This window comes from Patella vulgata, chromosome 8, assembly GCF_932274485.2.
Source record: "Patella vulgata chromosome 8, xgPatVulg1.2, whole genome shotgun sequence".
Classification (NCBI taxonomy): Eukaryota; Metazoa; Mollusca; class Gastropoda; family Patellidae; genus Patella; species Patella vulgata.
Window position 1 is genome coordinate 14865528 of NC_065886.2, and position 23965 is coordinate 14889492.

The 23965-nt window shown below is 36.1% G+C and overlaps 2 protein-coding genes across 2 annotated transcripts in view; one reads left to right on the top strand and one right to left on the bottom strand.

Annotated features, from left to right (window-relative positions):
• Window positions 1–1682: 1682 nt before the first annotated feature.
• LOC126829485 (mediator of RNA polymerase II transcription subunit 7) lies at window positions 1683–6148 on the bottom strand. Its single transcript, XM_050559391.2, has 2 exons — window positions 5929–6148; window positions 1683–2661 (listed from the first exon to the last, which is right to left on the bottom strand). Exons 1-2 carry the CDS (start codon window positions 6043–6045, stop codon window positions 2125–2127), a joined length of 654 nt encoding a protein of 217 aa, XP_050415348.1. The 5' UTR covers window positions 6046–6148; the 3' UTR covers window positions 1683–2124.
• A 251-nt stretch (window positions 6149–6399) lies between these two features.
• Window positions 6400–23965, top strand: part of LOC126830711 (tyrosine-protein kinase ITK/TSK) — a 33656-nt gene continuing 16090 nt past the window's right edge. Inside the window, exons 1-7 of the mRNA XM_056102853.1 lie at window positions 6400–6439; window positions 11992–12208; window positions 13848–13946; window positions 16261–16354; window positions 17674–17826; window positions 19994–20142; window positions 22783–22847. Of these exons, the coding sequence (XP_055958828.1) occupies window positions 12059–12208; window positions 13848–13946; window positions 16261–16354; window positions 17674–17826; window positions 19994–20142; window positions 22783–22847 (710 nt within the window). The 5' untranslated portion in view covers window positions 6400–6439; window positions 11992–12058. The remainder of the gene's footprint in view (window positions 6440–11991; window positions 12209–13847; window positions 13947–16260; window positions 16355–17673; window positions 17827–19993; window positions 20143–22782; window positions 22848–23965) is intronic.

Here is a 23965-nt window from a genome sequence, read left to right on the forward strand (position 1 = left end):
ACACAGCTTGTCTGAATGATTGTGAGGAGGTTTAATGATACTTTTTGTCAAAAGTGCAATAGAGAACAACAACTTGCTAAGTAAAAATATATATTTTGGTGCACTTTGTAAATAAATTTTTTAATTTATTTCAATTGGGTAATTATACATATTAGCATAGTATATTTTAGATATCAGGTATTGACACTTTAGTCCAAAAAGCTCAATTTTAACAATCATACTATTGGAAATGAGAATGACAATTGGTTATGTAGATGTGTGTATTATTTTCAATTTGATAAAGCTTATATACTATAAATACATTAAATAGTTTAACAGGGTAATATGTATTAGACTTTATGTCTGAAAGAAATATCTGTGATAAGAATTTATCATTTCCATCCATATTTATTATAAACCATACACCATAGATATATATACCTATACCTTGATAAAAATATATATTCCATACCCCATAGATATATGTACCTTATATTGATAAAAATATATATTCCATTTATTGTATATGTTTCTTTCTTATTATTTATATTGGATAGTCCACCAGTAGCATGCACATTCTTATACACAAGTGGTGCCATAAATAGATATTATTATAGCCTTAGAATAGCAATCACATACTACATTACCTTTAAAATATCCATTGTTACTCTCCCAACAGAATTTCAAATGGCAAAGACCAAAAGTTCCAAAATTGCTATATATTTTCCCGCCAAATCATGTCAATTTCTAGAAACGACTCAATATTTCACCCTTCAAAATACCAAAAGGGGAGGAGCTATCAGAGCAGAAATGCTAACTATTGTAGGCAGGAACTAAGAAGCATAACCATGCCTTGACATGATGGGTGAAGGTCACTTTCTTCACGCGTTCTCAGACTCAAGCGAAGCGAAATGCCTGCAATAAACAGAGGATGCTGAGCATTATAGAAAACAGCAAGAAATACGCACAACAACACATTATGCGCAAATGTAAATATACATGTAGTTAGTTGATCCCCTATGTAAATGAAATGAAATGGGGTTTAACGGCCTACTGTTCTGCTCCGACTGGGCTAATGAAGACGGGCATACCATGTACGCCATACAGTGTGCTATGAGGGTAATTTTGCCCGGGAGCGACACTATGACCTACTCTTATATCGAATTCCAACTGCCAAGGGATCTTTTACAAGCATGCCAATGTATACCCTGGGGCCTCGGTTTTTCGTCCCATCCGAATGACCAGACAGCTGTCCTTGTCAAGCCCTCCCCCCTGCACCACTGACAAGGGGAAACCTGGTCGTAATATCTGGATGAACTTTCTCGGCCAATGCAGGGATCGAACATGCGACAGCATCTTACCCACTTAGCCGACGTGGCTCCCATGTATGTAAATATATATAATATATATGTGACTAGCTGTTCATGTGTAAATACATGTACATGTGTGACTGGATTATCAAGTTCTACGTGTACATGTACTTCTTATGATTTACACTCCATGAATGACTATGATCGTTTGAATGTTTATTAGATATTAAAATAATATTCAGAAATGTTAATTAATTTTATACTGATATTTATGTACTATCAATCTGTTCCTAACTTTAAAGTAAATAATGTTGAAATCGAGCATTCGCCCCCCTGGTAGATCCAAGGCTAGTTAATGTTTAGAGCAGAAACCTATAAAACATTAAACAAGGATATTTTCAATATATTTTATTTTTATTGGCCAAACTATACATGTATGCATGTAGCAATTGAGTTCTTGTACAACCAGCCAGAATAAAATATCAAACCTAGAATTTAAGACCATGCACAATCAATGGTACTCTTAATGGTACAATGGTTTATTAGTGTAAAAATTGTCCCAGGAATCAGCCCCTGTGATGCCATTTTGGCTTTGCTATGCTGACAGCCTTCGATTCGACAGGCCAGTAAATAACACTTTTCAGCCCTCATTTGTATATACTCCTTATGTTGATGTGATCAAAACAATATGTCTGTTCAAATTTTCAAGGAATAAGATCTACAAATCTACCCTACCCAAATGTGAGAGAACATAGTTCAATGGATAATAGGATACAACATATCACATACATGTATTATACTACAGTATCTGTACATGTATATCACCATCATTCAATCAAGTCATTTCATCAACTATGTCACACATCATCTCATCCAGTCTATCACATGATTCTGATCCAACAGGAACATCTGGTTTCGCTATTTTATTTTGCAACAGTTCACTTTTTACTAAAACTTTAGAATCCATGTCTTCGGGAATTGTGTTCACTGATCCTTCAATAAGTTCTTTCACTTTTTCTAAATGCTTTTGAAAACGATCAGCAATTTCAAGTCTTTTTTTCTTTTGTATTTCCATCATCACGCGCAAGGTTTCTCTGGCTTGATGAGGTCTAAACTCATTAATCAGATGATGCAGGTTTATAAAAAGTATCTGCAAGTCTTCAATTTTTTCTTGTCTTTTATGGGATTCAGGTGATTGAATGAGAACTTCGAGTAAATCCAGGAAATTGATGAGAATGGAATGATTTAGTTTCTTTAGCTCACGCTTGGGATCGTAATGATTTGGATAAAGTCTTCGACAATTTGAAGCTTCTAGAGGACGAATGATGACATCATCTGCTGTAAACTGGGCACCAAACATGGTGTAAGTATCCTGAAATATATAGAAGAGAGTTTTTAATGAGTCATTTATGTTAAGATACCAGTCGTTAAAATTCATTTCAGTTTTATTTTTTGCTGGCATTATTCTCATTTTTTTTGCCTAAAGACATTGCTTTAGAAGCTATGTTTAGTAATATACAGTTTGTGATTGGTCAACTCAAGATCAACCTACCAATCAAAACCTGTTATGCAGAAAATAACACAGAATCTTTAGAAAGGCTGGATTGACTGGCTTATCAAGGTCAAAAGTACTACATCGTTCACAGTATGCTGTTCTTAATCAGGCATTATGCAAGAGCTAAATCTGCCTATAACTTAGTAATTAAACATTAATTAACATGACAAGACCATAATCAACTCTCAATGCTATCGGATGGCTCCGATTTTAAGTAGATTAGAATGGAAAGGCAATTAATGATTTAATTTGAAAATTGATAATCACGACTTTGTTATTATCTTAACAATGGTAGCAATAACAATCAAGGCTACTTGCGAAAACTATCGCAAATCCTTGATGCCAAAATAATTTTGAAAAAAACGTCAGTCAAGGGCACAATGGGATTCATCGAAAGAATTGAAAAATGAAAATCTGATGAAGATCCGTTCAGAAACAAACGAGATATGGGCAATCTGAGATTTTTTATTGTCAAAAATGATCCAATTTATATTTAATTTTAATAAATCGTTCCACAGAGGCCAATAATATCGATGTTGGCAGAATGTTTGCACCATGCCCTGTTTTGGCTGCAAACTCTGACTAAAATCCACAAAAAAAACCCCAAAACCTCTTACGAAAACAATATGTCATTCGACTGAGGGTCCGAAACACATAATTAAAATTTTAGCTGTTCTGATATTGGTAGATCTGAAATGTTTTTGGAGATTGATATTATAATTTTCATTGAAGATTTAAAGTAGGCCTATACAGTATAATACAGTTGTCACACAATAAGTAACACATAAGGAGCAAGTTAATTCATGAAATCTGTCATATTCCTTAATCATAAATCTACTTGTCTGTTAATCTATAAATTACTAGCTAAATGTAGATTGATATCTTTATCAGCCAAGGAAGATGAACAAATGTATGTTAAAACAAAAATGAATGTTGTATCCTCATACATGTTGATCGGTCAACCTTTGAATCAAGCTAGTCGATTATTGGGTAAATAAAAAGAATTATAAACAATCAATGAGTAAAACTTATTTATTCCATACAATTAAAGTGTGTACGAGTCAAGTACATGTATTAGTTGTGGACGACATAACCAATACCGTGTGGACGACAACCATGGTTGTGGACGGTGTTCGACACAAACGTCGGTCCGATGGCCCGAAGTCACCTATTTCACTCTGGTCCGCCTGGCCTTCGCCTTGTTATCTCACATACTGTAGTTAGTGTCAACATACGACAATTCTAGAAATGGTAGTTATACATGTACGAGTGTTGACAGTTATTGTTTACATGTACTTGTCATCAACATGAAGGAAGCTGTTGTTTTGCCAAACATATACTCACGTAACCAGCCTCTGATTTGTTGCTGGACATAGGCAATCCTGCTAACAATCTAGGGCTGGCCAAGCGAGTTTATGCCAACGCCAATCCATCATCACCAGACACCAAGGTTATTTTGTAACTGTTTGAAGGTTACTCTGATTGTTCTGCACTTTGCATGGACACTATAATTATTATTATTACGTGAGCGTACATAGTCAAGTTTTTTTGGGTTTTCTTAGATTATTTTAAAGGGACAATAACACTCTTGCTCGCTTGAAAGCCCCAGAAAATAAATGATATCTCTATCTAAGTACCAAATGTTTAAGTGTCCTACCTGTTGTGTAAATTATCCATTACATCCTATTTTACTTGTCCAGAGGGTTTGAAAATATTTTTAAATCGAAGTTTCATTTGAAAAGGTTTACATTAGACGTTTCAAACCATTATGTTGAATTTTTCAAAATTTTTAAATAAGGTGTGTTAAGATGAAATTTGTATCATCAATTAATTGGAATATTCTAAAATAGTACAATTTGTTGACCAGAATAAAGATTGGGACATATTATTCAGTTACAACAAGAGTGGTATTGAGCCTTTAAAACACCAGTACTATATATAACGTACATGTATTTTCCAAGTTGGCACTACCGCAAGTACCGGTACTTAGGATTATAGTGATTGCCTGAGTGACCTAGCACGTACATGTATACAGTATTACGTTCCACCTGTCTGGTATTATTAAATGAAATGGGATTTAACGTCCTACTGTTCTTAGCCACCGTGATCCCAGAGGAATTATTAAACCAAATCAAAGTAGACGACCTGAGTTTGTGCAAGCAAAAGACAACCCCACCACTAGTAGTACCGGTACTACTACTGATGAGTCAGGCTATAAATGATTTTGTCCTGCCTGGCATCTTCTGACTCTGGGTGAGGCCATAATAAAAAAAAATTAAACAACCCAAATATGTCTTTTTCTTTTTTTGAATTAATAGAAATGCCCTGTCTTCAGATCCTAAATAAGTAAAGTAAAGTATCTTTAATTGTACACTTTGTTTGCATATGAATCAAATGATTGGGCTTGCGTGTCACTAGAAATGGTTCCACTACTGATGTCTTTCGCCTTACTCCAGCCACAGTAGTGGCTCATCCTACAGAGTTCCTTTGCGCAAATTTTTTAGTGAAATCACTACAAAAAAGTTACTGATCTATAGCTCTCTTAATTTACACATAAACTGACCCAAAACAGTACTGCACATACCTTAACATATAATAAATCAATTCCCATTGAAATAAAGGTGAAACCTTACCGCATAATTATATGATTTGATGAAACCCAACTGCTACGCGAAATTTCAACTGGCTGGTGTCATGGCGGCCTTGCGTAATACGTCATTACAAGAAACATCGCTATGCAATATGTAGAACGCATAACCACAAAGAAAAACTGTTCAGTAACTATTTTAGTGGTCCAGTGTTCACTATTTGTCATAGAATTACTTATTCCAATACAAACTGTAATGATATGTGTTGACAATTGTGCGTTTGAACCTATTTGAACTTGCATAAGGAGTCTTTGACTGTATCAATTGTTATTGTAACATTAAACACACTAGCGTGTCACCTGAAGGACCCACATGATCCTGTGTCAGCCCTTGCTTGGAAAATGTATGTTTCGGACACTAGTTGTGGGCGACTTCACTGTGGACAAGTTTGTTTGTGGACGAGTTAACTGCCACCCGCAATACTGACTGTACTTACTGTAATAGGTGGTGGTGGTGGTGGGGCACGACCTCTTTTTACGTTTTCATCTGAATACATGTTTGCATACTGCATGGGTGGGAGAGGAAAAGCACTGACTCCTTGGTTTTCTGTCATTGTAATTTCTTATCGAAAGCAGTAGAAGATAAGAATGCAGTTTGTCTGTAATTTTTCGAGCAAATAAATTTACTACTTTGTTTTTCTTTTTCCTCAAAATTGCCGTTCAATAAAATTTAGGCATAAGAAATAACCGGGAAAGGGTAAGATATTTATGGATTTTTTTATCATCAATTTGACATTAATTTCTTGTATTATTTTTAGATGAAAATATAGACAAAAACCTACTGTAATAGACAGATACTATTTTATAGCACTTTATTCGATTTCAATCTAGACATGTTATATTTCGTTTCGTTGTAATGTCGTTGTATAAATTTGATTGAACAGCTTGACATTTCTTTCTTCTCCACACGAGAGTTCCAGTTAATAACTTATGTAGGAAATGAAATAGGTTGGTATACATTACGCTTCCTGGTAATTGAGTATTTTATTTTGTAATTCATGACGAAAAGAAATTAATCTTTTACTTTTATTCATGGTTTTCATCCTAATCCATTGATGAAGAGGGCTGTCATGGGTGTTAGGTGTCCAATTGATTCCATTGAATGATTGTTTTTTTTGTTTTGTTTTTCATTTGACATTCTGATTAATCTGATATTTTTTTTGTCACAGGAAATCAAGTCTTTCATTACAAGTAGTTTGTTTTTATTAAAATATATGTATATAGTCAGTGGTTTTTCGTTGGATTATAAAACTTTACAATCTTCTCTTCAGAAATATATGTTGCAGATCCAAAGATATACAGACTTGAGACTACTATTATTGATTTCATGATCTCAGTCAGTGTGCTGTGATCACGTTATTAGTCATACATGTTGGATTCATAGAACACCGATGTATTATATGCTTTATAGCACCAATGATTATTAAAATAGAGAAAGTGTACTATTTGCCATAAATTGATCATAATAAATGCTTCCCTATAGAAACCTACCTTGTCAGGTGCTACGATTGCGTTATTTATAGTCATACATAATATGTAATAGGTATTGCCTGAGTAGAGCGAAGCTGATGTGATTGCTGTCAAATATAAAACCTTCTTAATTAAGCTTCTCAAGTGATACAAATAATGTTAAATAATTTTGCTTTTCCATTTGATTTTAATTTAGATTGTATGATTAATTTTGTTTTAAAAAAAAAGACCAAAAAAGCTTGACAATTATTTTCATTAACGTCAATCGTCATTGATTAGACGCGTCATAGAAATAGTTCTATGAGACGCGAGACTTGGGCGAGATCTGGTAAGTTGACATGCGCATCGCCAGTTTTGCTTGGTTCTGGTCTGAATTTTTTTAAAGCCAACAGTCTTTGAGTGACAGTTTCAGTTATGCTCCTGTGATACTGAAAAAGAGCTTTGCTCAAGCACCGCGCTTCGCTCTGTATTATATACTAAGAATATCAATGCCTTATATGTGCCATAGCACCAATAATTATTAAAAGAGATAAAGTTTACTATTTGCCATTAAAGCAATCATAATAAATGCTTGCACAGAGTGCTGTGATTGGATTATTGGCCAGACAAATTAGAACATTGATCAATGCATTACATGTATATGCTCAAAAGCACCAATAATTATTAAAATAGAGAGTAAATGTACTATTTGACATAAAGCGATCATAATATTTGCTAATAGAAATCTAGAATGTAAATTTGATATTATGGTGCCCTTTCAACCACACAACTTTCATTTACGAAAATACTCGCCACAAACTAAACAAGAAATTCTTATGGCAATTGGCAAACCAAGGCATAACACTTATGAAAGACGTCGAACTAATTATAGTCAGAATTGTAATACGGATGGTGGCTGTTACTCAATTCTTAATTCCCAGTCAAGTTACGTCAATTCAAATGATTTTGAAATAAAACGGTCAAATGGAAAACCACAGTTACAATGTTATGGTTGTTATGGTTATAGACATTATAAGAATGAGTGCCCTACCATGAAGAGACATTCAGATTCTGAATATAGTTCAAGTTACAAGTATTCCTACCTGAATCAACCAGAAATGAGACATCCAGAAAACCCTAATCAGAGTACCAATACAGATAAAGGTGTATTTATTAATACTAAGTTAAATGGAATTGATGTCAGAGCGCTTACAGACACCGGAAGTGATATTTCTATTTCATTATTGAAGTGGCTGAATAAACATTTACCAGAGATAGCAACATATTAATACTAAAGTTTCTGTAGCATCTGAACAAACTTTACCAGTTGCAGGATCATTCGTTGCAGCAATCACTTTGCCCCTGAATGATAAAAACTATTCTCATACAATTTTGGTTACTGAAAAGTTGAATTGTGATCTTATTTTAGGAACCGATTTCATGAGAAGATATGGGTAGATCTACTGAGAAATGTATTCACTATTGAAGGTCAAGACTTGATGTTAGTTTCTTCAAATGGAAATCCCCTGACCGATGTAAAGCAAATACTTTCAAATAAAACAATACTTGTTAAAATCACAGTTATTCCCCCTTATTCAGAACGTGTAGTACTAGCTAAAGTAAAGTGGGATATTGAAGATGTGCCTAACCTAGATAATAGACAATTTAGTATTAATCAGAATGGTAATTTGCAGATAGAAGGACTTGTTGTAACTAATTGTTTCGTAAAACCTGAAAGAGACTTAGTAAACATTCTTGTTGTAAATAAAACCTGCAAGCTAATTCAAGTCGAGCATGGAAGCTGTTTTGGTGAAGTTGAAGAAGTAGAAACACTTTTCCATGAACTTGCTGAATTAGACTCGAAATCAATGAGCCAATTGAACAGAATTGTTCAAAGTACAAGTGAAGTTCAATTTAATTCAAATCATTTAACTGTTAAATGCCCTGAAGATGTGAAAAATGACAAAATTGTAGACTTTGAAAGCATTGACATTTCTCCTGACAGTAAGAAGAAATTAGAAAATGTATGTGCTGATTATCATGAAGTTTTCTCCAGAAATAAATGGGATTTGGGAGAATGTGACATCGTACCACACAAGTTACAATTAAAACCTGATACCAGGCCAATTCAGTCATTGCCTAGACTGGACAGATGAAAGACAAAATGCTTTTTCAAAAATTGAAGGAATTGTTAATAAGTCCCCCAATTCTAATTCATACAAACTTTGATAAGCCATTTCTGTTGACAACCGATGCATGTTGATTTGTGATTGACGCTGTTTTATCACTAAATTGATGGTCAAGATAAACCTATAGCTTTTGGTTCGAGACAATTTTCAGCCCATAGACAAGAAGCTTTGTCAATGGTGGAACAATACTTTGAAAAGTATGCTAAAAGTGTACACAGATAATAATTATCGTTGGGTTGGTATGTTGCCTTTTCTTTCTTTGGCGCATAACTCAACAGTACATAGTGTAACAGGATTTACTCCTAACTTCCTACATCGTGGTCGTGAAACACAACTTCCTGCTGATATTATGTTTCCTACAATGAATGATAACAATAAAACTTTGAGTATAAATGAATATGCTAGGAATTTGGAAATGAAGTTGGCAAAAGCAGTTCAATTTGCGCATAGTAATTTATAAATTAGAAAGAGATAAACATGTACAATTTCAATCTTTAGAAGTTGGCGACAATTAAGGACTGTATTAATCAAACGTGGGACCACAGTGGTCGTGTAGTTGAGACATTCAAAGATAACCCTGTGTTGTATAAAGTAGAGAGAAATGATGGTAGAAAAGTAATGATTCATCATAATAAATTGAAGAAAGTGTGTAATCCAACTTTATTCCCAGATAAAATTATTAATAATAGTGCGAAGTGTCGGTATACAGAATGAAATGAGGTTTAACGTCCTACTGTTCTGCTCCTAAACTGGGCTAATGAAGAAGGGCATACGCCATACAATGTGCTATGAGTGAAATTTTGCCCGGGCAGTGGTGCTATGGCCTACTCTTATATCAAATTCCAACTGCCAAGGGATCTTTTACGTGCACGCCAATATGTACACAGATACCACTAAAATTTCCTCAGTGTGATAATGACAGTAATGATAATTTGTTACCAAACACACTTTTTAACCCTCAAGAATATGTTAAACAATCAGTGTTAAGATAATCTAAAAGACAGCGTTTTACAAAACATTATGATGGTTTTTAATTATATGGTGATGCAGCAAAATGTGGACAATATAATAGTTAATTCTTACAACTCTAAAGTCTAATTGAACTGTTTGTAATATACATGTACATGTAGGTTAGAAAACATTTTGATGTTATGGCTGTTGTTATGAAAGCTGAGATAATCTAAAACTTGAAGTACCGTAGTTTATAGTAAATATATAGAACTATAAGAAATAGTTATAGAATTTTGTCTTATTTTCTTATTTTGTCTTATTTGGTAAACATATAATTGCTTGTTTCTCTTCATAGGTTAAATGGTGGGGGTTGGATGGCTGAATGGTTAGCAGGTGCGCGCTGTATCATAAAGTCTATCATTGAGTGAACTGGCGTGGTTTCGATTCCTCGGTTGTACATGACAAGGAGTAGGGTTGTCTGTCCAACCTCGTGGGTTTTCACCGGGTCCTCCGGTTTCCTCCCACTGCTAAAGACTCCTACGCGCAAACGAATTATGGAAATAAAATTGAACAACATGTTAGTCCCGAAAGGACCTATTTTGTGTCGAGTGGACGTTCAACTCCATTTCTCTCTCTCTCATAGGCTAAATTCCAAAGGAGTCATAATAATAATAACCATAAGTTTCTATCATTACTTGAAATGTTAATATTAGATGTTGAAGCATTATTCATTGTTTTAAAATAAGTTTAATTTAAATATGTTTGTACATCTTCATAATAACATTATAATGACGAGGATGTCATTCAAGCTAAGTGTGGGAGAATGTCAGGATTTGGGTCCCTTTAATTAATTAGAGATCTATGAGGAAGTCTTTAAGGAATTGTAGTTGCCTCCCTTTAACTGTGTGGCGATGAGTTTGTCGCGTGCTGTTGAATCGATGCGAGATGAGACATGGTGTAGAGCGGTTAGCTCGGCGGTCAGCCGATAAGTAATTTAATGAAGTTGTGAGGCGGTTAGCCATATGAAACTCCTACAGACCTATATGTAGATATAATGTGCTGCTATGTAATGACTTATACGTTTTAAGGAGATGAATAAAGTTTATGATGAACATAATTAGTCAAGTCCTATTTGTGAATGTGATGAATGATACACCTGGCCGGTGACAATCAGTTGGTATTCATTAAAGTCCTGACGCACCATTTTAACGGAATAGAGTCACAAAGAATTTATAAAGATATGTGGAATTGAAATTTCATTGATCCATGGTGCTCGCTACGCAGTAATACTGCTATCGTTTTGATGACCTTAAAAAATTGATAGGCCTTTTTTTAAATCCGATTGAATCCCAGCTGGGACATTATCTAGCGTTGGTATTTTGATTTTGTTTTCTTAATTATAGGCTAAATAATCAATCTGAGGACTTGAAATACATGTAGATGTAACATGTATATTAATAAATTGTTAAGCCTATCACTATAATTATGTGATATATACACCACTATTGGTTTATGTATTCAACAGTGGTGGGTATATATACTAGTGTCATCTTTTACAGCTAGTTAAACACTCCCTGATTAATGACTATTGTTTAAATATACCTTCCTCTGTACAAACTGGGTGATTTGATGATATATTAGGACTAAAAGATATTCAAAATAATTAATCTATCAATATTTTGCTTCAAATCTTTCTTAAAACATTGTAAAATACATGTACATGTAGGTTTCTTTCAGGAATATGGTTGCCTACTGAATCTAATCTGTGCACATGTAGGTTTCCTCCACATGGTTGCCTGCTGAATTGAACACAAATGTAGGTTTCCTTCAGGGACCTTGCTTGCTCTTGCCACCCACTTTATTGAAATAAACTAAGTTTTAAGTCATACCCCTTTTCTCTTTCATTTCCAGATTTCTAATGGACTGAAAAGTGAACTTTACTGCAAGAAAGGGAGATAACTGATATGAACTATAAGAAATGGCAAGAAATGGTGACAATGAATTAAAAATAGCATATTTATTGAAACGTTCCATCAACAAATCTGTGCTCTTGACAGGAGAGAATTATAGAAATAGATTATTTGTTCTTACTGACACCCATCTTTCATATTATGATGGTAAACCTGATGTAAGTACATGTATATGTAAAGTGGTCTTTATCCATGTTATAATTTCAGTCAGCTACAATCATTGAAGCACTGGCAATAACTGTTTTAGTTGTCAAATGAAATGAAATGGAGTTTAACGTCCTACTGTTCTGCTCTCTACTGGGCTAATGAAGACGGACATACGCCATACAGTGTGCTATGAGGGAAATTTTGCCCAGACAGTGGCACTATGGCCTACTCTTATATCAAATTCCAACTTTCAAGGGATCTTTTACGTGCAAGTCAATGTGTACACGGGACCTCTTTTTTTTGTTCCGTCCGAATGAGTAGACAGCTGTCCTTGTCAGCCCATCCGTCCTGCATCACTGACAAGGGGGAACTTTCTTGGCCAATGCACGGAACGAACACCCGACCTCCAGACTAGCGATCCAGTGTCTTACCCACTTATCCACAGTGACCCCTAGTTTCTATTTATACCTGACAAAATGTCATGAATTACTGAACTAGTACTGGACATGTTGAACACTGTATCCAACATGTATTAAAAATATCAATAAAAACAGAAAAAAGACAAATTATCAGTGGATAAAATGACAGGCACGAGAGGGATTGTGTCTGACAAAACCTGTATTGGTGCCTGACAATGTCTGACAGGTGCCTTATTTGCCTTATTTGGCAGAATCTAACGTATGTAGTGTTTTGAGCACTTGCTTTAAAGGCTCAATACCACTCTTGTTGTAACTGAATAATATGTCCCAATTTTTATTCTGGTCAACAAATTGTACTATTTTACAATATTCCAATTAATTGGTGATACAAATTTCATCTTAACACACCTAATTTAAAAAATTGGAAAAATTCAACTAAATGATTTGAAAAGCCTGACGTAAACCTTTTCAAATGTGACTTTGATTTAAAAATATTTTCGAACCCTCTGGACAAGTAAAATAGGATTTAATGAATAATTTACACAACAGGTAGGACACTTAAACATATAGTACTTAGAATAAGGCTTTTATTTATTTTCTGGAGCTGTCACGCCAGCAAGAGTGTTATTGTCCCTTTAAAAGGAAATGTCCAGCTGTTTAATATTTTATTCATTGTCCAGTATGAGATTAATTTCTGAAATGATCTTCTGAACCTGACTAACTCAGTTTACCTTTAATTACAAATTAAAACACTGACTGTTACCTCATCATGGTAAATGTTTACAAATCATATGAAATATAGTTTTAACATCCTAGTTTATTGTGACTTCATCAGTGTAACTGATTACAAGTGACATGAAATAGATTTTAACATCCTAGTTTACTGTTACTTCATCAGTGTACAGGTACGTGTAACTGAATACAAATGACATGAAATATGACCTAACATCCAACCCAACTAATGAAGATAATCATTCGCCTTGCCGTGATCTATGAGAGAAATTTGGCTCGAACAGCAGTATTTCTGCATACTCTTCATAGAATTCCAACTGCCAAGGGTTCGTTTACATGTCATCAGTTTTTTGTCCCATTCGTATGACTATTTAAAATGAATCGAGACGTAACTGGACTTTAATTTAATTGGACATATTATTATTATTGTTGTCAATTTATGGAGGATTTTTTTAATAATAAGTTTTACAATATTAACAATATTTGATTATTATTTCAGAAAAAAGGAAAGCCAAAAGGACAGATAGAGTTAAAGAATATAAAAGTAGTTGAAGCTGTAGAAGATGGTATGTTGGATAATAAAGATAATGTCTTCCAGGTATATTGTACTTTATATATATTTAGTTACTATTTATATAGTTTCTATTAGGGGAGGAGCCACAGTGGCTCAGTGAGTAAAACTTTGGCCCGCAAACCTGGAGGTCCTGTATTTGATCCCTGCTTGGCGATGAGAGGTCATTGGGATTTTCCGGATTGGTACCCCCATGTCAGTGGTGCAGGACAGAAGATCTAGCAAGGGACAACATATAGCCATTTGGATGGGATGGAAAACTGAGGACCTATGTACACATTGGCATGCAAATAAAAGATCCCTTGGCAGTTAGAACTGGATATAAGGATAGGCTGTATCACTGCTGTCCGGAGCAGAACAGTAGGACGTTACCCCCCCCCCCCCCCATTTCACTTCCTATTCGGGGAATATTTGGGCACCCGGTGTTCAATTGAGAAATATAATGGGAAGTCAGATTTACATAGCTTGTACGTACTATTACACAATACAATATTTTAAATCAATATTACCTGCGAGGAATTTCAGAAGCCACTGGTGGCTCTGTTAGTGTAATGCTGGCTCACCAATCAGGGGGTTTTGGGTTCAATATCAGTGCTGGCCAAGAAAAGTCCTCAGAATTTTCGAACATGTTCTCCACTTGTCACGAGGAGAAAGGCGATGAGTCATTCAAATGTGACGAAAACAAAGGTCCCATGTACACATGAACCTTGGCAGTCAGAAATCAAAGCTGAGTACAAAGAAACTTTACTGTCTGGGCAAAATTTCCCACATAGCACAGATATAATTAAGACAGTTTTCAACCAAAATAGTATATCTTATAATTGTTTGTTGTCCCTCGTCAAAGAAAGCAGGGGACTATTAATATGGGTTCCTCTGTCTTATGAGACTTTTCTGCTCAGGTTGAGCAGACATAAGCCATTTGATTCGTTGATGCTGTATAAAAAGATAAATATGCTAGTAATTAATGAGTGACATCTATTTATTTTTGGATGAAGAAAGTGTTTGTCTACCTCACTGTTTTACTGGAATTTGAGCACTGTTTTATGATATCAAAATTGACCAGGAATACTTCCTGGTAATAGGCTATGAGGCTATGTAATGTTTATAGCATGGCTTTCATGAGTTAACAGGTTCAACTATTGAGGTTGCGAGGCCGAGGTGTTAAAGCTGTTAACGAATGAAGCGTGCTATAAATGACTTGTAACATTGAAACCTGCTCAACATGCTTGTTGTTATTGCACAGAAAACCCATCCCACTTCTCTATGTAATTTTTACTAAAATTGGCCTAAACCAGCAAATGTGTGCAATAACATTGAAATTATCTAGTTATTGCATAGTTAAGCTCCATCCAATCTACAAGAGGGAAAACAATCTGCTTATTCAATGAAAATACCATAGGAAGATTCGCTCGTCCATGTAACAAGCATTGTCGAAATGATTGTAATATTAGACAATTTAGATTCAATTGTAAACAGTTCTACATATGTTGCTATATTAATCAGCACCAGCCTGTTGCTATAGTAATCAGCCTGGTTTTGGGCCCCTAAACATCCTGTGACCCCCCTCACCCCCCCCCCCCCCCCTTTGTACAATTTATAACACTAATATTACAAATAAAATAATTAATGAAGTAACAAAGAAAATCCATCTTATCCATCCCTGACTGCGTCCAAATTAAATAAAATTTGAACCATAATTCCTTTTTTTATATAGATTAACACACCCTTGGAGTCTCTCATATCAAAAAGAATCCCTATGAATTAATTTCAGTGACACACAGGATGTTAACATTTAGCACTTTTAGAAAAAAAAGTTTACTTGGGTCCCAGTTTTTGTTGGGCCCCTGCTCTTGGTAGATCCTTAGGCTTAATCGTTGTCAACGTTTAAGATAATGCGGCATGGATTATAGATTTTTATGTTCTAGCTGAATTTAAATCAAATTTAAAATTTTTATTTCAGATTGGGGGGATCACGTGGCTAAGTGGGTAAGACGTTGGCTCGCTAGTCTGGAGGTCGGGTGTTCGATCCCTGCACTGGCCGAGAAAGTTCATCCCGATTTTCCGGCGTGTTTTCCCCTTGTCAGTGATGCAGGACGGAGGGCCTGACAAGGACAGCTGTCTAGTGGTTCGGATGGGGCGAAAAACCGAGGTCCCGTGTACACATTGGCGTGCACGTATAAGATCCCTTGACAGTTGGAATTCGATATAAGAGTAGGCCGTAGCGCAGCTGTCCGGGCAAAATATCCATCATAGCACACTGTATGGCATATGCCCGTCTTCATTAGCCCAGGTTACGAGCAGAACAGTAGGACGTTAAACCCCATTTCATTTCATATTTCAGATTGTATATCAAGAGAATAGTGACACATACACACTGTATGTTGTAGCATTAGATAAAACTTCTAGAGAAGACTGGATAGAAGCTATTAAAAAGGGTAAGTACCATTACATTAAGTAATAGGCATTGAGTCAACTGGCGGGGTTTCGATTCCCCGGTTGTACGTGATAAGGAGTAGGGTCGCCTGTCCAGCCTCGTGGGTTTTCTCCGGGTCTTCCAGTTTCCTCCCACTGCTAAAGACCCCTATGTGCAAGCGAATTATGGAAATAAAATTGAACCATATGTTAGTCCCGAAATGACCTAGTTTGTGTCGAGTGGACGTTAAACCCCATCTCTCTCTCTCTCTCTCTCTCTCTCTCTCTCCATGCCTGATAATAAGACATCTGTAACAGAGACAGTTTCAGGAACAAATTCAGACTGTGTCAGGTACCGGTTCAATGTCTCTGGTGCCAGACATCTTGTCTGTGTTATACAAGTTCAGAAGAAAAAATTTCAGGTGCCAGTTCAGTAGTGTCTGACCAAATGTCAGGTTCAACTAAAATCATTTTTTCAAGGCCTGATTATTTCCTTACAAATATTGATTAGGACAGTGTGGTGATTCTCAACTCTGTTGCTTCCCAGTGATAGTAAGACCCCACTAATTCTATAGTCATTATAATAACTCTGTTGCTTCCCACCGATAGTAAGGCCCCACTAATTCTATAGTTTATAATAACTCTGTTCCCAGTGATAGTAAGACCCCACTAATTCTATAGTCATTATAATAACTCTGTTGCTTCCCACCGATAGTAAGACCCCACTAATTCTATAGTTTATAATAACTCTGTTCCCAGCGATAGTAAGACCCCACTAATTCTATAGTCATTATAATAACTCTATTGCTTCCCAGCTATAGTAAGGCCCCACTAATTCTATAGTTTATAAAAACTCTGTTCCCAGTGATAGTAAGACCCCACCAATTCTATAGTCATAATAATAACTCTGTTGCTTCCCACCAATAGTAAGGCCCCACCAATCCTATAGCCATTATAATAACTCTGTTGATTCTTTTTCATGCACACGAGAACGTGTACACAAGACCTCATTTTTTGTCCCCATACGTACGACTAGATGCTGTTTTTTGCCAGCACCTCCATTCTGCACCACTGATGTGGGGAAACCATACAGGACAATCTCTGGGAGCTTTCTTGTCCAACACTGAGATCGTACCCTGAACCTTCTGGTTAGTAAGTCATCCTGAAACCATGTGCCACCGTAACGCCCTGAAAGCAGGCTATGATTATAAGCAAAATAAATCTTTATGATACAGCTTCTTTCACAAGCATGAGATTCCATGTCTGTAGACTGGAATCGGTTCTAGGCTTTGCAGAAAACATGGTTGATCTGTCTTAACTCTAAATATTTCATTTATTTCAGAGAGTATTAGAAATAAGGCTGAATTTCTACATAAATATCACAAAGGTGTTTGGACAAAGAAAAAAGGAAAATATAACTGTTGTGACCAGATTGATAGAAATGCTCCAGGATGTGAAATGCTGCAGGATACTCGTGCGCAATGTCATACTCCGGGTACGTTACTGTTTCATAATCTTGTTAATGATGCATTACGTAAGATTTAGATAAATAGATAATGAAAAATGAATATATTGAAAATTTCATTCAAATTACTTTATTCTGAGCTAAGTTGTGGGTGTTTGAAGATGCAGCGTAGATTGTTTATTATAGCAGTGGTACTTGACAATCAAGGCCAAGTCTCAGTTATCCATTTTATTGTTAGATGTTAAAATCTAGCAGATGTTTTGATCCATTTAAATCTCTGCCATCCAATGATTTATATAACATTTGAAGCCAAAATCAAGACCTGCAATAGTGTGAGAATGTGCCTCATAATTTATAACTTTTATCAAACTTAGACTGTATGTTACAATACAGTGTTGTAACATTTATTAGATGCACTGAAACCCAATACTTACTACTATAAACAACTAACCACTACATTCATTACAGACTTAATAATAAATCCCACATGTTATTGACAATGTACATAAAGCCAGCATCATGGCCGTTTCTTAAATACATGTGGGGGGAGGGGGGGTGGATGGCCGAATGGTTAGTGCATGCGCGTTGTATCATAAGGTCTGTCATTGAGTCAACTGGCATGATTTCGATTCCCCTGTTCTATGTGACAAGGAGTAGGGTCGCTTTTCCAATCTCGTGGGTTTTCTCCGGGTCCTTCCGATTTCCTCGTACTGCTAAAGACCCCTGTGTGCAAGCAAATTATTGAAATAAAATTGAACCCTGTGTTAGTCCCGAAATGACCTAGTTTGTGTCAAGTGAACGTTAAACCCCATTTCTCTCTCTCTTAAATACATGAATAATTAATACTGGTCAGCTAATAACATGTGGTATATAAGACTCTAGTGCAATCTGGTGTATTGAGACCCATCTCCTTTATTAGATGTTAATATCCAGTTTCCCTCTTATCAGAAGGTATATACATTGTAACAATGAGTTTTACAGTTATATAAACTTAGAATAGGCTGGGTTCCTTCCAACTTATTGCTATTTCATGATTGTAATAACACTGTAACCCAGGTATCATTTAATCATGTGTATCTAGCACTAATTTCTTTCACGAATGTGAATATCCAATCTTTGTTTAAAAATTTGTAAAAACTGTTTAAAATCACCATAAATCGTTGAATTTGTACTTCTGTCCAGTTTAAAGCTGATCATTCAATTTTGATAATGAGTGTCCAATTTACAAGTGTTTAATTTCTCAATCACTGTTAAAAAATAAACAACCCAATTGATTAATGATGTATAATGATTAATTTTTGAACAGTGGTTAGAAAATTTAATACTTGTAAATTGGACACTCATTTTAAAATTAATCAGTCAGTTTTAAACTGGACACAAGTACAAATTAGATGACTTTTGGTGATTTTAAACAATTCTTACAAATTTTTAAACAGAGATATGATATTAAATGAATGTGAAAGAAATTATAGTGTTAAATACACAAGATTAAATGATACCCAGATTATAGTGATAAAGTTCATATCATTTATTATATACTGATGTTCTATTATCTGTACATGTAGTGTTTCAATAGGCTGATTTATCTCTTACGTAATGAACGCATCTTTAATCTAGGAGATATTACTAGCTTCAGAAGATGACCACAATAAGGGAATCTCCAAATAAAGCAAAAATGAAATGAAATGCAATGGAGTTTAACGTCCTACTGTTCTGCGCCTAACCTGGGCTAATGAAGACGGGCATACGCCATACAGTGTGCCCGGACAGCGGCACTACGGCCTACTCTTATATCGAATTCCAACTGCCAAGGGATCTTTTACGTGCACGCCAATGTGTACACGGGACCTCGGTTTTTCGTCCCATCCGAACGACTAGACAGCTTTCCTTGTCAACCCCTCCGTCCTGCATCACTGACAAGGGAGAACCACGCCGGAAAATCTGGATGAACTTTCTCGGCCAATGCAGGGATTGAACACCCGACCTCCACGTGATCCCCCCAAATAAAGCAGTTTTTCTAATGAATAAATCAAGAAAATCGTTACTTTGTGTTTGTAAATTTATGAGGATAATGGAAGGAGAAGTTTTATATCACTGTAATCCAGGTATCATTTAATCTTGTGTATTATTTAGCACTAATTTCTTTCACATTAATTCAATGTCAAATTCATACAATCTAAATCTATATTTGTAATAGCTGGAAGCACGGGCAAGAAAGTAATCAATAGAAAACTACCAAGTCCACCACTTACAAATGGCCCTGCAAAAGCAAAACAAGAAAAACTAGTATATATAGCTATTTATGATTTTGAACCAGCTGAAGATGGTGATTTAGAATTAATACAAGTGAGTAAACTTATATGTCCACCTGAGAATTTTTTTTTTATTATTGGCCCTATGTCACGTCTGTGCACAATTCTTGGAAACACTACAGTTTTGATTAGGGGGTGTTGGATGGCTGAATGGTTAGCGTGTGCGCGCTGTATCATAAAGTTTGTCATTGAGTCAACTGGCGTTGTTTCGATTACCCGGTTGTACGTGACAAGGAGTAGGGTTGCCTGTCCAACCTCGTGGGTTTTCTCTGGGTCCTCCGGTTTCCTCCCATTGCTAAAGACCCATACGCGCAAGCGAATTATGGAAATAAAATTAAACCATATGTTAGTCCCGAAATGACCTAGTTTGTGTCGAGTGGACGTTAAACCCCATCTATCTCTCTCCATCTCTCTCTCTCTCTCTCTCTCTCTCTCTCTCTCTCAGTTTTGATTATTTTTTTTTAAAACTTGCTGAGATTGTTTGGCAAGTCGCAAGGAAATTCAGTTTACCATGGTGTTATTGCACCTGTCACTGAATTTGTATTTCAGAATACTTTTTCAGACTTGCTGGGATAGTTCAGCTATTCATAAGGAGTTATTGCTCTTACCATTGAAAGGGAACTTATTATTGTCCCCCGCCTTTAGAGAAAAGCAAGAGACTGTAATTAAAATCGGTCTATCCGTTGGTCTGTCTGTCGATTTGTCTACATGTTCGTCACATTTTTTGGGACACAATAACTCTGCTTCTAATTGAGCTAGAATGTTCAAGCTTGGTATAGGTGTTTATTAGTTGAATGCCTTGACTGAGTTTGATGATGAGCATTTTCTGCTTAGGCTAAACAAAGATACACAATTTGATTGGTTGGGACATTCCCTATAGTTTCATTACATCCGTACCTTAACTGAGTTCAATAATGAACATTTTCTGCGACAATGTTTTGGGACAGGATAACTTTGATTCCAATTGAGTAAGAATGGTGAAACTTGGTGTATACAGTAGAATCTGTATTAAGCAGCCACTAAAGGGAAATTTCATGACTGGCCACTTAACAGGAGTGACCTCTTAATAAAATCTCAGTGTTTGTTAGTGCTGACATCAAGTAAATTTTACGCTTGGGTGCATTATTGGGAGCAAACATCAATACCCGCATCGGTAAATTTGGCCGTCGCTGAAACTTGCTTAGAACGAAAATTCTTTGACTCAAATCTCTGATATATCTTCTGTAAAGGTGTCATTTTGTACCAACATTGATACTGTCTACCATTGTGATGTATTCAATAATATTTATCCATTTTTGTGAAGACAATTCATGAATTAATTTTATTTTATCAAAAACGCACATGTCCAAAAAACCATCGCTGAATTTGTCACCAATTTTCAGGGGGTGTAACTCTTATATAATATAGCAGGCACTAAAACTTCTGTTTAGCAACAAAGTAGCAATGGAAAATGGATACTAAATGATCGTGACAAAACTCGGCTTTGACGGTACTTTCTGTTCATTTAATCAGTATCAAATAGTGTTTCGTTACGTGTGAAAACAATGATCAGGGTTTGTCATTTAATAAAACAAAAGATTAATTAACAGATAATCACAGGTTTATTGTTATTTTCACAGTTCGTTTTACCTGATCGGTGGGGGAGTAGATAATTAACTATTAATCACAGGATTAGAGGAGATGCTACGAAGTACGACAATATGGTATCATTCAACAATGGCCGTTGAATAAGCGCTATTTTGCTAAATTTATTAGTAAAATAGTGACCGGTGGTCGTGTTAGAGGAGTGACTGTTGATTAAAGAGATGAAGCAATAGAATTTCTACGGGGGGGATTTCTTGTGACCGCTTACAAGGAGATGTTGCTGAATAGGAGTGGCTGCTTGTACAGATTCTACTGTAGTTTCATTACATCAAACTCAGAGTATAGTTTCAGTACATCAATACCTTGACTAAGTTCGATGATGAGCAATTGGATTGGTTGAGACTTTGCACCTCAACAACTTTGATTCTAATTGAGTGAGAATCCTGAAACTTGACTTCTATCATTACATCAATACCATGACTAAATTCGATAATGCGCATTTCATATAGTTCTGTTACACCAATAGCTTGACTATGTTCAATAATAAACATTTTCTGCTTCGATAATATGCAATTATAGAATGTGTATCATCTTATTACCTTTTTCAATTTGGTGGGGGCCAGCAATACTATATACCGGAAAACACAGGAAAACACCGGAAAACAACCGTAAAACACAGGAAAACAACCGGAAAACACCATTTTATACTGAATGCCGGAAAACACCGCAAAAACACTAAATACCGGAAAATACCCTAAATAGGTAACCCGGAGACTGGCACCCTAAATAGGTAACCGGGAGCCTGGTCCTCTGTGTGCCTGGGTTAGGGTTAGGGTTAGTTTCCGGTTTGTAGTATAGCCCTTCTCCAGGTTACCTATTTAGGGTGGTTTCCGGTATTAAGGGTGGTTTCCGGTATTTAGTGTGTTTTCCAGTATTCAGTATAACATGGTGTTTTCCGGTGATTTCCGGTTGTTTTCCGGTTGTTTTCCGGTGTTTTCCGGTATATAGTATAGGCCGTGGGGGACATCAGCATCACTGTTGGCTTGTTTAGGGGAGGATTATACAATTATTGCTATATTTATTTTTATAGGGGGAGGAATATACAATATTAGATAAAAGTAAAGAACATTGGTGGCAGGCAGAAGACAGAAACAAGTAAGGAAAAAACATTCAAAATTTTCATGCACTAACTGTCAACTTATACATAGAATTTAATATTTATCAACCCATTTTTATACGTCCACATTCATAATGTGAACGTATTATGCCGTCGCCCCTGTCTGTGTGTGTGTGTGTGTGTGTGTGTGTGTGTGTATGTATGTATGTGTGTGTGTGTGTGTGTGTGTCTGTGGTTCGCCTACAGGGCGCAATTCTTCATGGATTTTCTTCAAACTTGGTATACTTATTCCTTATACCCCAAGGAAGATCCCTATTGTTTTTGGTGCATGCCCGACCCCCCGGGGCAGAGCCACGCCCATTTCTAGTATTTGTTTGTTTGTCGTCTACAGGCCACATTTCTTAACTAATAATCTTGAAACTTTGCATACACATTCTTTGTACCCTAAGGAACATCCCTATCGTTTGGGGTGCATGCCCAACCCCCAGGGGCAGAGCCACGCCCATTTTCTTTTCGTGTGTCTTTGTGTCGCCTACAGGGCGCAATTCTTACTGGATTTTCTTCAAACTTGGTATACTTATTCCTTATACCCCAAGGAAGATCCCTATTGTTTTTGGTGCATGCCCGACCCCCAGGGGCAGAGCCACGCCCATTTCTAGTATTTGTTTGTTTGTCGTCTACAGGCCACATTTCTTAACTTATAATCTTGCATACACATTCTTTGTACCCTAAGGAACATCCCTATCGTTTGGGGTACATGCCCAACCCCCAGGGGCAGAGCCACGCCCATTTCCCATTTTCTTTTCGTGTGTCTTTGTGTCGCCTACAGGGCGCAATTCTTACTGGATTTTCTTCAAACTTGGTATACTTATTCCTTATACCCCAAGGAAGATCCCTATTGTTTTTGGTGCATGCCCGACCCCCAGGGGCAGAGCCACGCCCATTCCTTATATTTATTTATTTGTTTGTCATCTACAGACCGCATTTCTTAACGTATCAACTTTACATATTTATTCCTTATACCCTAAGGATGATCCCTATTGTTTTTAGTGCATGCTCGCCTCCCCGGGGCAGAGCCACGCCCATTTTTGTATTTGTTTGTTTGTCGTCTACAGGCCGCATTTCTTAACGTATCATCTTGAAACTTTGCATACTT

Coding starts and splice junctions, on each gene's coding strand:
- LOC126829485 (XM_050559391.2), bottom strand. CDS start 6,045: ATGACAGAAAACCAAGGAGTCAGTGCTTTTCCTCTCCCACCCATGCAG. Junction 2,662..5,928: donor CACCACCACCACCTATTACA/GTAAGTACAGTC, acceptor TATATATTTCAG/GATACTTACACCATGTTTGG.